The sequence below is a fragment of the Camelus bactrianus genome, chromosome 5 (genome assembly GCF_048773025.1).
Source record: "Camelus bactrianus isolate YW-2024 breed Bactrian camel chromosome 5, ASM4877302v1, whole genome shotgun sequence".
NCBI lineage: Eukaryota > Metazoa > Chordata > Mammalia > Artiodactyla > Camelidae > Camelus > Camelus bactrianus.
In genome coordinates this window covers 92,428,261-92,448,069 of record NC_133543.1, presented here as the reverse complement: position 1 = coordinate 92,448,069, position 19,809 = coordinate 92,428,261, and the positions used below count along the sequence as shown (strand labels likewise).

Genomic DNA, 19,809 nt, shown 5'->3' with positions numbered 1-19,809 from the left:
CCAGCTCTGCTGTCCTTTCTAATGTTACCATTTCGTGAGTCCAGGAATGAGTGGTGATTTCATTTTAAATACCTCAGTAGGGTAGACACTGACTAAATATTTGCTAAGTTGAGTGAGGTCTGCTGACTTTATCTCTGGAATGTAGGTGATTTGGTTTTATGATATTGAACTGTAATGACATAGAAAACAATGGTGGTGATTTTGAGATTGAAAAAATGAAAGACATAAAATTCAAAGCCAGAGACAAGCTGTGCATTAGGGCTGCTGTAACAGCATCACACGCTGAGGGGCTTAAACAACAGAAATCTATAGTTTCACTGTCCTGGAGGCTGGAAGCCCCAGATGAAGGTTTTGGTTCCTTCTGGGGCCTGTGAGAGACAGGCTCTTCCATGCCTCCCTCCCAGCTTCTGGTGCTTTGCCTCCAGTCTTTGGTGTAGATTTCCCTTTTTCATAATGATACCTATCATATTGGATTAGGGGCCCACCCCACTCTAGTATCATCTCAACTCATGACATCTGTGGTGACCAAGGTCATGTTTGGAGGTTCTGGGGTTAGGACGTCAGCATAAGAATTTTCAGGTGTTGCAAGTCAGCCCGTGACAGGCTGCTTATCTGGTCCTTGTCATGTAACTACCCATCTATCCATCCTTCTCTCCTTCCTTTCCTCCAATAAACATTATTGTGCAATACAGGTGGATGGATAACAGACCGTTTTATGAGGAATTTTCTTTACAGGGGAACCTTTAAAGTTTTGCATAAATGGCTATGAACTAATTCTCAGAAGTTGACCTTTTAATTTGTGGATTACTTGTGACTTCTGTTTCTGTCTCATTTCCCGCCCCTGTTTTTTTCTCTCTTACTGTCCCTCTGACTCTACTCTTCCGAACTCTTTCCTCCTCACCCAGTTCACCAAATTCTCCTTCTTCACTGAGCATTTCACTTGTTTTAAGTAGACAGTCCCGCCACCAGATGGTGTGCAAGGACTGGGAAAGCGTATGAAGCACATTGGCCAGTGTAGCAGCTTGTCAACATTTTATTTCAGGAGGAAGCTGGAATAATGAGCCAAAAATGAGGTCCTGGGATTGTGTGGACTTTACTTCTCCATAAACAGTGTCTCGTCCTGTACTGTGGAGACAGAAACCTGAGCTGGAAATCTTGAGGAAAAGAAACCTAAAACATTTGATGAATCAGAGTTAATAGGAGAATAGAAAACACACTTATGGTTTCTAGGGGAAGGGATGAATTGGGAGTTCGAGATTTGTAGATACTATTCTAACTACTGTATATGAAATAGATAAACAAGTTTCTACTGTAGAGCACAGGGAACTCTGTTCAATAGCTTGTAGTAACCTGTAATGGAAAAGGATATGAAAGCGAATACATGTATGTATACATATGAAACATTATGCCTGCACACCAGAAACTGATGCCACATTGTAAACTGACTGACTGTACTTCGATTTAAAAAAATAGAAACAAAAAGAGTTAATAGGAGATGTTGATCTCCGAACAGTTTCAACAATAATATTAGGCCCAGAGGCGGTAAGCAAGGTTCACGGGTCTGAGGGCCACTTCCTCAAATGGGTAGATTCAGAGATCACAATAAAGGGGAAATCTGTCGAGCACAGCAGAGCTGTGGAACGGCTTCCGTGAAACCAGGGGCAGCAGCTGTCACCCCGTTCGGCCGTTTCGAATGAGGCCTGCGGCCCAAATGTAGCTCATGGGCCACAGCCACCCACAGTGTGTGCTTTGTTCAAACAGGGTTTTGTTGTCAGGGTTCCTGTTAATTGCCAATATTAAAATAATCCCAGTACTTCCCATAATCATCCAGATTTCAGGCTTCTTTTGGAAAAAGAAAAATCTGGAGGCCTGGCAAGACTGGCTGTTTTTGTTGGCAGTACGTTGCTATGGCTGAGCTGAGGCTGTGCCTCCAGTGGGAACCTGTGATTTGTAGTTTGACTTTGTCTCTTCCACCCCTTGTTGTATGATGCGGAACCTTGGCCCTCACTGAAAATGTGGCCTGCCTCTGCCCAGCCCACGAAAGGTATCTGACTAGTTGACCCTGCTCTCCTGTTTCTTAGGCAAAGAGATGAGGCCTGGAGAGGGGAGCTGACGGCTGGTTCGGTGCCACACCTGCCCTGGAATTCCCACTGAGCCCTGCTGCCTCCGTGAAAGAGAAACTGGTGGGGCAAGACGGAGAGGGACCCACCACAGACAAGTGATGCAGTTCAAGTAGAGTCGGGAGGGAAGGCGAAAACCTGAACTGTTGTGACTCAATGATAGAAACACAAGTGAAAAAATGGGGAACCCTAAAGTAAACACCTTACAAGGAACTTGGAGAGAATTAATAAATACATGATCGGAACACCATTGGTCAGCAGTCAAAAGAAATAAAGAAACCCTAAGTAACTTCCCTGCATGTTTGGGCTGTCTTTGGGGTAAACTCCTTGGAAGGTGATTGATGAGACAGGCAAGGTAGCAAGTCAGCTAGAAACTGGGTGGTTTCTGATTATCCAAAGGAACGGCAGAATGCTTTTCTGGGTTCCTGCGAAGTAGCAGTCACAGGCCCTTTCCTTCAGAACATGGGGACCAATTTCTGGAAAAGTGATGGAGTGGACATGGAGTGAATTCAAAGGAGGAAGCAGAGAAGTTTTTTCTTGCCTCAGTGAAGATAAATGGGGCTATAAATGGGCGGGGCTGACTACTGGATGATGTGTTAGCTGTAGCAAGTATGTATTGAGAGCTAACTCTGTGCTAGACTCTGCACTGAAAGGTTGACATATGTGATATCATTGTGTCCCCCTAATGTGACTGATGTCATTACTGTTGTCATCCTCATTTAATAGATGAGGGGACTGAGGACCAGAGAGAGCAGGTAACTGTTCCACATTCACTTAGCTCACAAATGTCAGAGCCAGGATTCAAATGCAAACTCGCAAGCTGCCCATCACCAGAGTCATCCCACGTAATAACCTACTTGCTTAAATGTCCACCACTCGCACCCCTCCCCACCCCTCTGCCCTTGGCCCCGGGCCAAGGATGTGGCCTGGCCTAGTGATAAATGCCCCACATTTATCCAGTTGGGCTGGCCTAGTGGCAAATGCACACCATGTCCTGGACCAAATCTGAAACAGCGGTTGAGATGCACCATTTTGGCTGGATGGCATATAATGAGTTTGAAAAAACTAGAATTTTAATTTCCATACGGTCACTGTTGTTAGAGGAGTCATTACTTGTCAGTGAATCTTTGTCTTAAGAACATGTATAAATGAATTCTGGGAAACGTTAGTCTGACTCATCTTTCCACCTGGGGCATGCTGGTAAAATCTGTAGTGAGGGTAGATCACTGAAAGCTTGAGCAAATGACCTTTTTAGAGAGAAGGCAACTTGGCTTGTGGAAGAGGGAACTGGAGCCCTTTGAGAAGGTGAATACATGAGGCTGGGGGGGAAGCGGTGGCTAGCCCTTCTTTGTGCTTTCTGGAAGCCCTCCTGATAGGGGTTCAGCCCTGGAGGGTTGGTCTTGTCACTTTCAGAGCAGGCTTAGAGGAGGGAAATCAGGGTAATTGTTAACGGGATCATTCCTATATACAAATATAATGTGTGGGTCCTGAAGGAGTGAGGACCCAGTAAGGTTGCATGTAACATTTTTATAATTGATCTAGGAGAGAGAATTGAGCAGCTGGAGGCTCTTCTGGCCAGAGGACGGTTAAACCTGTCAGGATAAGCTACCAGAAGATCTGCAGATACAACCAGTGATAGTGATAGTTGAGTTTATTGCATCTGGAGAAAAGTCATCCCAGGAGTAAGCTTATGATGCCCAGTAAAACCCTGGGCTTTTTAAGGACAGTCTTCTCAAAAAAACTAGTGTTCTCTGACCCTTACAGAAAACCCAGTTCTCTACTGAGAATATTAATCCAGAGCTAATTTCTGTTTCTCAACATTCAACAGTTCCACCAATATTTTCTGAGTCCCTGTTATGAGCAAAGAATGGAGTTCGACATGATTCAGGAAGAAATATGCAGAATGATGAGGAATTTGAGAAACCCATGGTATAAAGAGAAGCTGCAGAGGTGAACTTCTTTGCTGCACAGGTGGAAGCTGAGTGGACTGTTAGTGCATTAAGAATCTGCAAAAACTCCTGTCAATCCTCTCTTTTTAAAAATTTTATTAGGAATGGTAGAATTCTGGTCGAATGTTAAGTGCCTTGAAGGAAAATCAGGGCATATATTAAAATGCATTATTCTGCCTGGCAGCTGGTAAACTAATGGCCCTCTTATCCATGAACTGGGACAGGTTGAAAAATAAAACTGCATCAGATAAAATCGAATGAGAGCTCTTAACAGATAGTTTAGAACAGTTAATGTATTTAAGGATTTTTCCCTTTAAATTTTTGAGCTTAATATTGGGGGAGAGAGTGGATAATATCTCAGAATATGTTTTTAATGTCACTGTCAAATATCAGTACTCTACCACCCCTTATTTATTTCTAATTCCTTTAAAATTTTTTAATCTAAGTAATATATGTACACAGTCTAAAAATCAAATAGAGTTATATACTTTGTAGTGAAATACAGCAACTCCTCCATTACCACGTTCTTCTCTTAGGGGCAATTACTTTCAATAATTGCAGCCTTTTCTTTTGGTATTTACGCCTGCATTTCTAAGTAATATATTTATGCTGGCAGCTTTCCACTCATTTTTTTTTTTTGCTATTTCATTTCATTACGTTAATTTAATTTAATTTAATTTTGTTTTGAAGTACAGTCAATTACAGTATGTCAATCTCTGGTGCGCAGTACAGTGTCCCAGTCATGCATTTACATATATGTATTTGTTTTCATATTTTTTTCCATTACAGGTCCACTCATTATTCTTTACATTATCCATGACTTCCTGCTACAGTGATTGGGCATTTGCCTCTTCTTTGTTCGCACACATGCTTCCTCTCCTCTCCTTCTCCCAAAGCGGTTTTAAGAACTAGGCGTATGATTTCTTGCTTGTATCGCTTCTTTTCTGGAGTTTATAAATGTTCTTTGCACTTGTCTAGTTTCCTATGTATCTGTCACTTTTTTTTCTCTCCCAATGCACAACAGATCTTTCAGATGGCTATCAGCATTTTTTCCAACTACACAAAGAAATGAAGTCATCTGTGAATTCTGTTTCTCCCTCCCCTGCCTGCAGCCTCCCTCACTTCCCTCTGGAACGGTTGCTCTCTTGGTCTGGTACGTGGCTGTCACTCTCCCCTTTCCTTTCCGAAGCACCATTTTGCTTTGGGTTCCCTGTGCCCTGGGTAACGGTCTCTAACTCTTTCCAGTACTTTGCTGGGAGACGTCTTCAAGAGGCTTCCCGAGAAAGATATACTGAATGCAGATTTCTTTTTTTCTTTTTCTTTTTAGTCTCTGCAAGTGTGAAAATTCAAATTCTCTTCACCTCTTTCTCTCAATTGATAATTTGGTTGGATGTGGACGTCTGGTCCTCCCACAGCTAGCGCTGCCGGTGGTCAAGCGCACTTTTGAGTGCTGATCCGGTGACTGTGAACTTTCTGTCCTCCCAGAGTCTCCCAGGCTGCTCTCCTTGTCTTAAGTATTCTGGCGTTTCAGGCGACGTGCTTTTAAGATGCATTGTGCTGAGCACTGGATGAGCCTTTCTTATGTGAAGTCTCATGTCGTTAGGCCTAGGACATTTTTTTAAATTCTTTCTTTGAGATCTCTGTTTTTGCACCTTCTGGATTGACCCCTTACTAGTTTTATCTTTCCTCTAATTTTCCATCTGCTTTTCTGTTTGTTCTGGTCTCTTGGAGACTCCTTTGACTTTATTTTGTTTATCATGCTTTTTAATTCTCCGGAGTTTTTTCTTGTCTCTGTTTCCCCACCCTGTTTTTATTTTGTTGATACAGGAACTCCATCTTCTTTGAACTCTGAGCATATTCGTGTGTGAGTGTGTGTGTGTGTGTGTATAACAGTTTGTCCTGTTCCATGCTTTTTTTTTTTTTTTTTTTTTACTGTATCCAGCGCTTACTTTTTCCCATTTGTTCTTTTCAGTCTCTTTCTCTGACATTAGTGATGATTCTCAAATATCTGCAGACCCTTGGTCTCTGCTCATATTTCAGAGTGGGTGCTAAGCTGCCAGTAGGCAGTTCTGGGGGCGTGTCAGGCGGCCTGCAAGGCTTCGTTGTCAGGTCTAGGGGTCTTTTCTCTGCCTTCTAGTATCTCCAGGGAGGAATCATTCAGTCTCCCGATTAAGAGATGGGTTTTTTGGTACAAAACAAAGCTGGCGGTAGAGGTGGAGGAACACTTTCCTCTCTTAGCAGAAAAAAAAAAATATGGCTTTGCAGGCTCTGAAGTAGGTTTAAGATCCAGGAGGGTTGCAAGTGTCTATAAGCATTTCTTCTTAAAGCCATAGCTAATTTGTGTAAGTCCTCTGATAGGTAACGTAAACCTTAAGTATAGAAGAAGTACGGCATTGCACAAATTTGAGCTGCTCAGGGTGGGTAAAGCCTTGCCTTGTGCAGACAGCATCGTCAGCAACAGCTGCTTGCTGTCCATTACTGACCCCGAGGGTCAGCTTAATTGATGCATCCTGGGATCTGAGCCACCAGAGCAAGGACCTGTCAGGTTGATGGAGTTGAAGGAGAGGAACAGAACATACTCTGTGTGTTTGTGTTTGCAGCTCAGTTCTTGAAACACAAGTAGGTCCTTGCTGTTTATGGCGTGATGGTGTTGGGGATAGGAAAAGTTTCCTGGATAACTCTTTTCTTAGAAGCTGGTTGTGGACCTACTGTGTGAGTTCGGGTTGGGAGCAGAGAGATTTGCAAACATTAAGAATCAGAGGTGCTACAGGAAGTCTTCATTGTTGATCTTCAACTAGAGGGAAGATACTAACACTGATTCAGAGCAACAGAAGAAGTCGGTTGGTACTAATGTGCTTTGTGCTTCCCGTGAAGGCTCAGTGGTGCCTCTTTGGACACGCTTTAGAAATATGTGGTCAAGAAAACACCCAGAGTAGCTTACATCATGGGTCGAAGCGAGATGTTTGGGCTGTACCCAGTTAGGTCAAGGATTGTTCTAGTGGACACCCTGATGACAAGGAATGCTTGGATTAACCTGACATATTTGGATTTGGAGGATCATCTGGGACAGAACCAGGCTGCTCAAAAGGGCTCCTTCCTGATAGAAGGGTCTCCTTCTGAGATAGGGAGGGGAGAGCTCCCTGAAGCCAGATGCCCGCTTGCGGCCGGAGGATTTGGGCCAATGGAAGAAGTCAGCGTTGCTCATCACATTCCATTTGATTTTATGGTTATTTGTGGAGTTGGCTTTTCCCAGAAGAGTATTGCCAGTCTCTCCATTATTCCTTTCTTCTCAGCACTATTATTGAAACAAAATTCCTGCGTGTTGTATTCTGAAGTCAGATGAAGTTTGTTTATGACATCAACTTGAATTTAAGTTGGCTCTTTGTAAATACTGGAAAAAAAACCCAAACCCTTCCAGTTGCCTTTTCTCTTTCATTCAAACTAATGCTAATAAAAATGTATTTGATTAACCTCTTGGAACATATTATCCAAATATGCCTTGAATGACTAAACTGACAAATTGGATAAAATTAATTGCTGGAGGTGACGAACTCCTGTGAATCACTGCAATTCATTCTGCAGGTTTTCTCAAGCTACACTCTTAACTCTGGAGAAGGAACAGACACCAGACACCACAACTTGAAGGCTACAGTTCTTCCTCAGAGCACAACTTGAAAGGACAAAATCATTCAACACTGCCTTAGGCAATGTGATTATTGCATAAACTTGAGCCTCTTTGTTGCTTCTTTTGAATTTGAAACACATTTTTATATCTCATATGGGCATTACAGATGTGTATATTAGGTTCCTGATCATCCTTTCTCTTTGAATTCATTGTTAGAATGAAGAATAGTTCTTTCTTTATTTTCTGCCTTATTGATTTGTGTTTAAGAAGGCAGACACTTGATCTTGAGAGAAGGTTGCAGTAGAAGAACTGGAAAATAATCCACAATTAAACTCAGCAATAGTTCCCACCTCTCACTGGAACTTTTGGGCATTCACCTGAGCTCCTCAAATTAAGAGTAACATTCATCTATGAGGAAATCCTGGAGGAATCACAACAATGACCATTTTGAGATGTGATAATAGAACCAATAAGAAGATGACATGAAACCAGGGTGATTTCTTCTGGAAGGACAAGACTTGGGGTAGACTTTAAAGCCTGCCTTCAAATATGTGAAGAGTTAGTTGTTATTCCAAGGATCATGAAATACTGTCTTTTAATATGCTCTGTGAAAAAAAAACAGGGAAAACTGGTTTAAATTATAACAGAAGAGATTTAGGTTAGATGGGAAGAAGTACATTTTCTGACAGGAAATGTAAAGGGAACACCCAGAACATGTGTGGCTCTCATTTCTCTAGTGAAAATCTGACCGTCACTAGACTTTGGGTTGAATAGTCTTTTCTGTTTGGTGATGACCTGAAGCTGAGCCTTGTTCTCAACTTCCTGAGGTTTTATTATTCTGTCCCTATTCAGTGTTGTCCTTTTAGAATGTCACTTTGGTGATGATCTCTTCTTGGAAACAAAAATGCCTTTCTCAGTGTGATTTTTAGGAAGCAGTAGCTGTGTTCCATTATTGAATTATGTATGCCTGTGCTGAGAGTGAAATGGGTATTTAAGAAAATACTATATTCTAAGCAGGCACTTAAATTCCAGACTGAGGGTGATTTTTTTTTTTTTTTAAAGCTGCTGGATGAGCAGGGATTTTTAACCTGCTTTCTTTTCACTTGAAAACAAGTGAAAACAAGGGTTTTCAAGTCCTTGTTATAACAGGTGTTTCCTTTCTGAGACAGACTATATCTTACTAAGAAGGCCTCAAATTCTATAGGTTGGGGGTAGGGGACACTCTGAGCAAAGAGCCTGGTTTCTGTTGGTCCTCAGATCTCGCCACCTCCTATCACCTTGTGTGACTTATGGTGTGACAATCAGAGCCAAACCTCTTCAATAAAGAGCTGAATATTTTATTTGTAAAAAGTTCTAAAATTTTAATTATTTTGTTTCTAGTATATATTGTTCCTTCCATGACACAATTAACCTCAATAATGAATTTTATTTTTTTAAAAACAAAATGAAGACTCAAATTATGATTCTAAACTTGATCTTCTCATACTATGGATTGAGAAAACCTAATCTCTTATAAAATCAAGATCAGACTATCCAACAATTTCTGGAAAATAAATCTTCCATAGCTCCCAGGCTCCACAGTAAATTTCTACATGTCATAGTGTCTTTTATTCATTTAAAGCTTTCAAAAATCTATTGAAATGTGACCATGCATTTCAAATCAACATTTTGGAACTTAATTGAAAAAATAAGATCAGGTTTCTCCCTAACATGGCCAACACACGATCTAAATTGTTCAACAGTTATTGTAATGCCAGAAATAATTGTATCTTGAGATGATTGTTTCTAAAGCCCTCAGCCTAGTAACCCACAAAGTGGAATAAAGAGCTTACATTTGAGACTTAATTTGATTTTTTGAGAAAGGTGCCAAGGACACATCATGGGGAAAAGATAGTCTCTTCAGTAAATGGTGTTGGGAAATCTAATATCCATATACAGAAGAATGAAATTGGACCCTTATCTCACTCCACGTACAAAAATCAACTCAAAATGGATTAAAGACTTTAATGTAAGGCCTGAAACTGTAAAACTATTAGAAGAAAACATACAGAAAATGCTTCTTGACGTAGATCTGGACAGTGATAGTTTGGATATGACTCCAAGAGCACAGGCAGCAAAAGCAAAAATAGACAAATGGGATTGTATCAAACCAAAAAGCCTCTGCACAGCAAAGGAAACAATGAAGTGAAGAGACCATTTATGGAACGAAAGAAAAGTTTTGCAAACCTTACATCTGTTAAAGGGTTAATGGCCAAAACATATAAGGAATTCAAGCAAGTCAATAGTAAGAAAACAAATAACCCAATTAAAAAATGGGCAAAGGACCCGAAAAGACATTCCTGCAAAGAAGACATACAGATGGCTGACAGGGATATGGAAACATGCTCAGTATCATAAATCATCAGGGAAATGCAAATCAGAACCACAAGGAGATATCCCTTATACCTGTTAGAACGGCTGTTATCAAAAAGACAAGAGGTAACAAGTGTTATGAGGGCGTGAAGAAGAGGGAACCCTTGCACACTGTTGGTGGGAATGTAAATTGGTACAGCCATTATGGAAAATAGGATGGAGGTCCCTCAAAAAATTAAAAATAGAATTACCATATGATCCAGCAATCCTGCTTCTGGGTATATTTCCAAAGGAAATGAAATCAGTATCTCAAGGAGATATCTGCACTCCCACATTCATTGCAGCAGTATTCACAGCAGTCAAAAGATGGAATCAACCAAAGCGCCCAGCAACAGATGAATGGACAAAGTATGGTGTGTGTGTGTGCATACACACATAATGGAATATTACTCAGCCTTAAAAAAGAAGGAAACCTTGTAATTTGTAACAACATGGATGAACCTAGAAGGCATCCCGTTCTGTGGAACAAGCAAGGCCCAGGAAGACAAATACTGCATGATCTTAACTTATACGTGGAACCTAAAAACATCAGACTCATAGAAGCAGACAGTAGGACAGTGGTTACCAGAAGTGTGGAGGTGGCAGATATGGGAAGATGTTGGTCAGGGGGTACAAATTTGCGTTTACGTAGGATGAATAAGTCTAGAGATCTAGTGTTATAACATGACTATGGTTAATACTATAGTGAATACCAGAAATTATCTAACAGTGTATTTCAGGTGCTGTCATCACACACAAAAACTGGTAACTGTGTGAGGAGATGGTATGTTAATTAGTTTGACTGTAGTGATCACTTCACTGTGTATCTGCATATCGAATCAGCATGTTGCACTCCTTAAATATAATTTTTTGGGGGAGGGAAGATAATTAGGTTTTGTTTATTTTTTAATGGAGGTGCTGGGGATTGAACCCGGGACTTTGTGCATGCTAGGCATGCACTCTACCCCTGAGCTATACCCTCCCCCTAAACATACATAATTTTTATTCAAAAAATTAGGATATGGTCCCCTTCTAGCTTTCTCGCTTTTCCCCGTTGCTTCCTCCTTTCTTTACCTTCTCTCCTTTGTTTCTATATTATCATTATGCTTCTACAGTTGTGATATGGAGCAGGAGTATAATTTTTTTTCCGTCCCCAGACGGTAGGGGGATCAGAAGTGTAGTTTTTAAAGTAAACCTGTCTACTGTTTTTAACATTTTTTTGGCTTGTGAAGGAAGAATTTAATATTTTCTCAAAAGAGTTATATTCCTCCGTGATATATTTTTCTCCCTACAAGCAGTTTGTGGCTCATAAAAGGAATTAAAGAAAGAACTTATCTCTCCTCTACAATATAAATAAGCTATGTTTGCAGTGTATGCATTTCTTTGTTCTCTGATGAGTTAAACGTAATTTGTCAGATGAGATAGTTTGCATGCCGATAATTTTCATCTGTTCCGAATCAAAATCCTTTGTAAAGCCTGCTGCTGAATTTCAGTGTCTTTGGTAGCATGATGCTGTTGACCAAATTCTGTTTTTTTTTTTTTTTTTTCCTATCCTTTGTTTGTTCTAGATACATTTCATACTGCTCTTCAGTCGACAAGGGAAATTACGGCTGCAGAAATGGTACACTACTCTCCCTGACAAGGAAAGGAAAAAGATCACCCGGGAAATCGTTCAGATTATTCTCTCCCGTGGTCAGAGGACAAGCAGTTTTGTTGACTGGAAGGAGCTAAAGCTTGTTTATAAAAGGTGTGAGTAACTTTATGAGAACTGAATCTCCCGTTATTGCTTTGGTTTATTCAACCCTGCACATTGTAGATTGCAACACCAACTCTATCGTTTACTGAAACCTTGGAAGGCTGGAGCCCAAGTGTTTGTACCCATAGACTAAACAGAAGAGAAATCTCATTTGTTAAAAAGGCTTTCCGTGTGCCAGGATGGATTCTAGGGACTTAATTTTTATGTTGATAATGCACACGTGCATTCAAGAAGTATCTTAAGAGCACCTGTTATGTTCCCAGCACTGTTCCAGTGAGTGTGGCTACAGGAGTGAACAAGACACAGAACATTCCTGCTCTCATGAAGCTTATTCATCTGTTAAGTAAACAAAACATTTTCAGTTAGTAACAAGTTTTATAGGGAAAAAAAGTGCAGCTTAACGTGATCCAGGGATGGGCAGTTCTTTATTATGGTCATTATCCCTCATGTTTGCAGATGAGGAAACTGAAGCCACAGAGAGTTTAAGTAATTAGTCCGCAGCCCCAGTAATTGAGTGGTGATTGGCAGAGCCAGGATTCAAGTCCAGATTTGTGTATTCTCCCTTTACTGAACCTGCTTGCCATGGCAAGACCATACTAGAAAGGGATCTCAATTTATAGGTGAGGAAACTGAGGCCCTGAGAAGTAATTTCTCCCTTAAAGACCCAGATAAATGATGCCTAAACCAGGACCAGAACACAGCGATCTGATCCTGGATCCAACATCATACTGCAACTTTCGGAAGGAAAATACACAATAGAAAGGCTCTCGCAAGGAGTGGTTATAAAACCGGAAGGGGAAAGAGAGGTAACATCAAAGGCTATATTTATTGGAGTAAATTACCAGAAAGTGCCTGGGCGAAGCTGCTTCCGCTGGGTCCAAGGTCAGAGCTTTGAGGACTCGCATCATGAGAGATGTCAGCAGAGGCCCCTTAGAGCAATCAGCATCTCAGGGGTGGGAAGGCAAAGTCCCAGGACATACCTGAGGACAAGAAGCTTGTCCCTACTCTCTGCCTGCTGGTGTCTAAAGCTTTGGGTTCAAGTGTGATTTAAGCCATTGTATAAAAAAATAGGCTACAGCAGTTCTCTCAACAGGTGTTCACAGGTGCTGGATAAGCAATGGTGAATAAGACAGACTCGGCACCTGCCTTCAGGAAGCCACTGAGCCAGTGCGGGAGAGACAGGCCGTGCAATACAGAATGCAGAGTCCTGGGTGCTCTGTGGAGGAGGCGCAGGGGTGTGTGTCAGGGGCATCCCGTGCAGTCAGAGAGGACAGAGGTTTCCTGGAGGAGACGACATCCAAGCTCAGAGCTGCAGGAGAAGTAGGAGTGAGCCACACGGATGGGGAGGAGAGGAGTATTTTAGGCAGAAGAAACACACAGGAGGGGAGGACTTGACAAGCTGAGGCTGGGAGAGACACTGCAGTACAGTTGAGGTGAAAAGATGAGTGGGGACCGTAGGCTCTGGGACCCTTGGTCAGGGGTCTGGAGGTTAGAAAGGCCAGTTCATAATCTGGGGCAGGAGGTATAAACAGGCATCCTGATTACCGTGGGCCAAGGACTCTGTCGCCTGATAACAGCTCCTCAAGATCAAGTTTTTCTGAAGACCTTTCACATAATTAACAGAAATAATCCAGTCAGCACCGTATTTTTATATATCCTATTTTACATTTTGGAAGGATATTGGATGTGATGAATAATGATTTCTCTCTTGGACGTGGACAGGGAGAGTCTCTGGAGAGGAGGAGGCAACTGCGTATTCATGGAGAAAACCATCTATCTTCAGGGTCCGCGATGCGCCATCATAGTTTGCTTTCTCTTTCTTTCTTTTCAAGGTATGCCAGTTTGTATTTTTGCTGTGCAGTAGAGAATCAGGACAATGAGCTCTTGACGCTAGAGACTGTGCATCGTTATGTGGAGTTGCTGGACAAATACTTTGGAAATGTAAGTGGCGTCCTGGCCTCCTGGAAGTAGCCAGTCTCCTTCCCAGCTCTGACTTCAGTTCTGTCCTTCCACACATTCCTTCTCTCTCTCAGGTCTAAAATATGAGCTGCATTTGTGCCGAAGATCAGAAGGCAAGGCTCTCCCCCTGCCTTCTTGTAATTCTTCGTAAATGGAAGATCCGGAGCTTTCCAGAGGCAGGTGGCGTGTGTATCTTCAGACCACAGCCACACCTGACACCTTGTTCCAATGAACTGGAATTTAATGGTGAAGAATTCCTTGATGTTTCGTCTTTGATTCCCCACTGACTGTTGTCGCTCTTCTATTTTGACTTGCTATCCCCTCTCTGGTTTCTTTTACTAAGCGCCAAGTGTTCATTAGTATTGTTTATGCATTAAAAAAACCACCAGACAAATAAACAAAACCAAAATCCTTTTTCTTCGCATTGCTTTTCAGTCTCCATGCATTTGCCACCAAGGAACAGACTCTTAACGAGGTGCCCTGATCCCCAGATCTCATTCACTCCGAGGCAGCTTACAACGTGGCTTCGTCTTTACTGCTGTGAGGTGCTCATGCGGGTCCACACCAGCGATGCCTCTCCTGTCCTCACCTGCCCTCACCTCTCTGCAGCGCTGGACCCTTGCTCATCACAGCCCCTTCTTTCAATCTGCTCCTCTTGATGTTGCCCTGACGCTGAGCTCTGCTGATTCTCACCCCGTGTTTCTGAAGCCCTTCCTTGGTGTCCTCTCCAGCCCCCTCCTCCCCGTGCCCTCTGAGTGCCCCCCTGTTCCTTCTACTCTCCTGCGTGTCTACTCGACATTCCCCCCTGGAAATCCATCACCAGGTGACGGTCTTCACTAAACTTCTCATGGTCCTCTCAGCTTTAACGTGACAAGAACTAAAGCTATTCTGTCTTGTGATTGAAATGATTATGTCCCAAGAGCCTTCAACGCAAAAAGATAGTGTTTCTTACGTCTTTCCCCACCCTTTACTGAGTCTGCCTCTGTCAATTCAAACTGGACTAAAATTCATCTCCATCTTTCACTGTTGCCAATATAGTTTGGGATACAGGTTTGCTTTTCTTTTAAACCTCATCTCTGTCCCTTTCTTGGCCTGTTAGTTACCATCCTCCTTCCCAGGCACAGATCTCGGGTGACATTCCTCCTCAGTCACTCTCCTTCATATTAAATGAATAAAATTCAAATTTCTTAGCCTGGCATTTAGCTTGCGTTCTTTCTTTCTTTTTTTTAAGTGGGGGTACTGGGGGTTGAACCCAGGACCTTGTGCCTGCTAAGCATACACTCTATCACTGAGCTATTACCTTCTCCCCATCCTGCATTTAAGTTTTCTAAACACTGGGCCCAGACCACTTCTCCAGCCTTCTAGCTCCTCTCTCTTTTTGTCCCTGACACAGCCAGTGCTCCAGCCACGTGGACCACACTTGTATTATCCTCCCCTTTTATGGGATTTGCTTGACCACCAAATTGCAAGTCTGTTGAGATCATGACCTGAACTTATTTGTTTTTTCATCGCTTGGAACCAGCTCAGGGCCAGATTTTAGCAAATGTTCCAGAAACATTTCATCCAGTTTACAGTCTCAAGAAATGAATTGGTGGATTTGGAATATGTTTTTTTTCTTCTCAGTAATACTTCTCAGTGATGTTCCCTTGCTCACTGAAGATTTTTACCAAGTGCTGTTAGGAGAATTTGCTTTCAGAAGAGTTTTCTGTGCTGTATTCTATGTGACGGAGCAAACAGCACTTGAGGTGTTGGTTAAGGTTCTGTCAGATTTGTTGCAACACTCTTCACAAGGATGAGGACCTGAAAGGTTTTTGAAATAACTTTGTCTCCTTCCCTCCCTACCTTCCTCTCTTTGATTCTTCTTTTATTTCTTTGTAAATGATGTTATAAGACCTAAATATTACTTCAGGAGTTTCAGATTGTTGGTAAGTGTATAAAAGTGGTAAGACAGCCAGACCTTTTTTCTCTTGCTTTCTCCTGGTTTGCCAAGTTTATTTTTGTTTTTTAAAGAGATTTGCGAATATATAAGGGCATGTTTTCAAACTGGAGGTTAATTTTATGCTTTCTATTATTCAGATGAATTCTGACATTGGGGTACTTTCTTTGAAATAAACTGCAGGCTTCGCCTTCAATGCAAAGCCCTGAAGGAGTCCTCCTCACGCCGGGGCCTTCCCGTAACCCGCCTTCTCCTGCTCATTTTTCCACTCTGGCTTGACCTATCGTGTCTTCTGAGGTTTATCCATCTGTACTAATGTGAATTGGGGTTGAATTTTGACCTCCATCTTATCTGACCAAATTTCAGATATTTCAGAACACGTTGCTTTGTCAAGAGAAATGGAATCACCTTCAGAATTAAAATGCATTCCTGTTTCTCTAACATTAATTTTTTATCCTATTTTGGCATGCCTTTAGAAGCTGTCCTTGTCATGGGCCAACATTTAATTCACTAAAAAAAATTCAATGAATCTTTCATTAAGCTAAGAGCGGCTAAGAACAATTCAAGACTCTGTGCCCAGGAGGTGTTCAGTTCTTATTAATTAACCGTGAGGTGCAAACCCAACAATACTGATTCTCATGACATTGTCTCAGGAATAACATTTTTCTCTTTGGTTTTCTTTTCCTCCTGTGTTAATATGGAAGGTTTCCTTGAATTCTGCCCTTATATTATCCCAGAAAAAAACCCCTCTGTGCTGAGCTTCTCATAACACTAGAAAATATTCCTATAGCAGATTGCAAAATCTCTGGCTACTAATTTTTTTTCTTTTTTTTTTTAACACTTTTCAATTCCTAGGAGATTTACAAGGATTAACTAGTTAAGTCTTTTGGCCTTCAGTAAGTAGCATTAACCCCAATTTATAGAGGCTAAGAGGCAATGCCTCAGAGTCTCCCAGAGGTAAGGGTCGGTTTGAGGATTTAGGCACTGCCACATTTTCCCATGACGGGCTGCTGTGTGAGCTTTTACTGATGCACTCAAGACAGCGTGCATGTTGCCGAGCCGGAGATGTTTGATCGTGACGTGGGGAGCTTTCATGTTGTCAGCGGCCGGGCGCTCTGTGTCCTGCTGGACAGCTCATTCACTCACCAGACCCCGGGTTTTCCTCATCAGAGATCTCTATTTCACAGATAACAAAAGTGGCACCCAGAACGTTTCATAGAAATATTTACTTTGCTAATCTCATGGGGGCTGTTGTGAGGATCCAAGAGATGGTGTGATTAGCAATGCTTTATAAACTGTCAGTTGCTATGTAACTGCAGCTTGTGTTATTATTTTATATATGGTTTTATGCATTTGTTATATGTAACTTGAACTTGTATTTACTTTAGAACAGAATTCACTAAGAGACAATCCCTTTTAGATTCTATCCAAAAGGATTTATTTATTGAAATGCCAGAAATAACCTCAATACATCATGTGTTCTGCTGCGAGTCCCTCAAGCCAAATTATAGTAAAATTATAGTAAAGCACAATGCTAGGAGATCAAAGATAAAGTTAAATTACTGCTGTTTCTTCCTTGTATAAGCTTTATTCCAGAATAGAGAGACACAAGGAAAAGAGAAAAAAATAAGTAGAGGGGCTCATGTGTTTATTAACACAAAAGCCATGTACTTTTGCATAATTAGATGGAGTGCAGTCATTTGAGCATCAAGGGCACATTTTTGATACACTGGGGCAGCGCCCTGAAGGTAGAATTAGAAATAGTATTTGCATAATTAGTAGCTGAAGAAACCAGCATTAGGTCTTAGGTTCTGAAATGTTTTCTTTTCTTACTCTCTTCTTACATTAACCACTTGGGTTAGACTCAGAGAATAGAAAATAGAGTAGCATTTGGAGTTGTTACACATGAAAGAGTTGCTCGTTTGTAACATTCTCTGTAAAGCCAGTAGAACTTGTGTATCCATTTCCCTTATGATCTGGAGGTAGTAACCTGTGAGTGTGAGTGTGAGTGTGAGTGTGTGTGTGTGTGTGTGTGTGTGTGTGTGTGTATGTGCGTGTGTTGTGTCTGTCTGGCTTTGCATACCACCTTACCTTATCCCTGTCCCTTGATACTAGGTGTAGTAAAATTGCCCCATGGCTGCTGGTGAACCCTACAATCTTGGGAGTGCGTTGCTGCCTGGAGAGTGGGGTGTGAGAAGTTCCCAGGGAACTTGCATTAGTATCTGTCAGGTTCACTTTGCAGGATGCTGGTTGCTGGTTTCTCCTAATGAGGTTCCTATCTATCTTGGGTCCCTGGCCTCCACCTGCCTTGAACTCTGGGGTTCTCCAGCTCTTGCTACTATAAATCCTCACTGCCACCTCTCCTGATTTCTGGTAACGGCTTTCTTGTCATACCTTCTTTGATGTGCATGGATATTTGATCTACAGTGCTTTCTTTTTGTGTATCTGTATTGTTTAAAATTGCAAAATAATGCATATTTTTACATATCCTTCTAGAATACACAGTTTTTTTAATGAAAAATAGGATCATATTATGCATTTAATTCTGCAAGTTCCTTTTGTTCCCCTTACCAGTCTATCATAGAGCTCTTTCCATGTCTATCCATGGAAATCGACTTCATTCTTTCCAACTTCTACACAGAGTTCTCATGGCATATGAAGCCATACCCAAGGTGGTGGACCATACTTTATTTAAACAATTCCATTATGGCTAGACTTTGAGTTGTTTCCAATTTTTATGATAAATGATGCTGCCATTATCCTCGTTGTTAATATATGTTATTATGCACTAGTTTGGGCATCGCATAGGAATAAATTCCTTGTGGTAAAGATTTGTGCATTTAAAGTTGGTAGATGCTACAATTTGACCCTTCAAAATGGCCTATAAAATTTACAGATTGCACCAACGGTGAGTGTGAGTACCTATTTATTCATACACTTCCCGACAATGGGTATTATCTCTTCTTAATAGTCAGATGGTCATTAATTTAATTTGCATGTTTCTGATTACTAGTGAGACTATGTATCTTATTAGATGAGTATTGGGTTTTTCCATTTCTTGCCTTGTCTATTAATTGCTTCTTTTTTTAACATTTTTTATTGATTTATAATCATTTTACAATGCTGTGTCAAATTTCAGTGTAGAGCACAATTTTTCAATTATACATGGACATGTATATATTCATTGTCACATTTTTTTTCTCTGTGAGCTACCACAAGATCTTGTGTGTATTTCCCTGTGCTATACAGTATAATCTTGTTTATCTATTCTACATATTAATTGCTTCTTGACAGCCTTCATTTGATTTTTTTTTTATGTTGTGATGTTTATCTTAGGGACTGCCAAGAATTCTTTCTATATCATGGATACTGTGCTTTCCTTTCTGTTATATGTGTTGCAGATTTTATCCCCAATCCATCGCTGTACTTTTAACCTTGTTCTTAGCACCTAGCCCATGCTGTACTCTGATCTCTCCACGGTTTTGCCTGGGCAGCTTGGTTTCATTGTCACTCAAATTCCTGGAATGAGGGTGTTCTAGCAATAAAAGAAAAGGTTAATAAGCTGAGAACATGTCCTCTTCTGATGCCATCCTTTTTCTGATACTTGTTCTCAAGAAGGAACCCTAAAGGTCTGGGGGAAGTCCTGGGGTATAGGATTGTGTCTCAGCGAATAGACTGTAATTTTGAATCGGTCATATATATATGCATATATGTACATGTGTGTATGTATAGATAGATAGATGGAGAGAAAAAGAGGAAGGGAGGGAGGGGAGGAGGGGAGAGGGTGAGCGAGTGAGAGAGAGAGAGAGAGAGAGAGGGAGAGAGTGGGAGAGAGTCAGACTCTCTAGGGAGAGGGGATGGAGGTTGATAATTATACAGACACACGTGTTGACTTGATGCTGTTTTCTAATGAATGAAGAGACCATAACCTTTGCAGGTGAGTTAGGTTAGTTCTTCTGAGTTGGCCATTTATTACAGTGGTATTGTATTTATTTGTTCTCATGCTTCTAGATTCAGTTGGATCTTTCAATATAAGCCATTTTCCTTGTGGCATCTACAAGTTTATTGACCTA

The 19,809-nt window shown here is 41.3% G+C and overlaps 1 protein-coding gene across 1 annotated transcript in view; it reads left to right on the top strand.

Moving 5' to 3' along the window:
* The window catches only part of AP1S3 (adaptor related protein complex 1 subunit sigma 3), a 56,905-nt gene that overhangs the window by 28,345 nt on the left and 8,751 nt on the right, over positions 1-19,809 (top strand). Inside the window, exons 2-3 of the mRNA XM_074364389.1 lie at positions 11,654-11,832; positions 13,674-13,782. Coding sequence (XP_074220490.1) covers positions 11,654-11,832; positions 13,674-13,782 — 288 coding nt within the window. The remainder of the gene's footprint in view (positions 1-11,653; positions 11,833-13,673; positions 13,783-19,809) is intronic.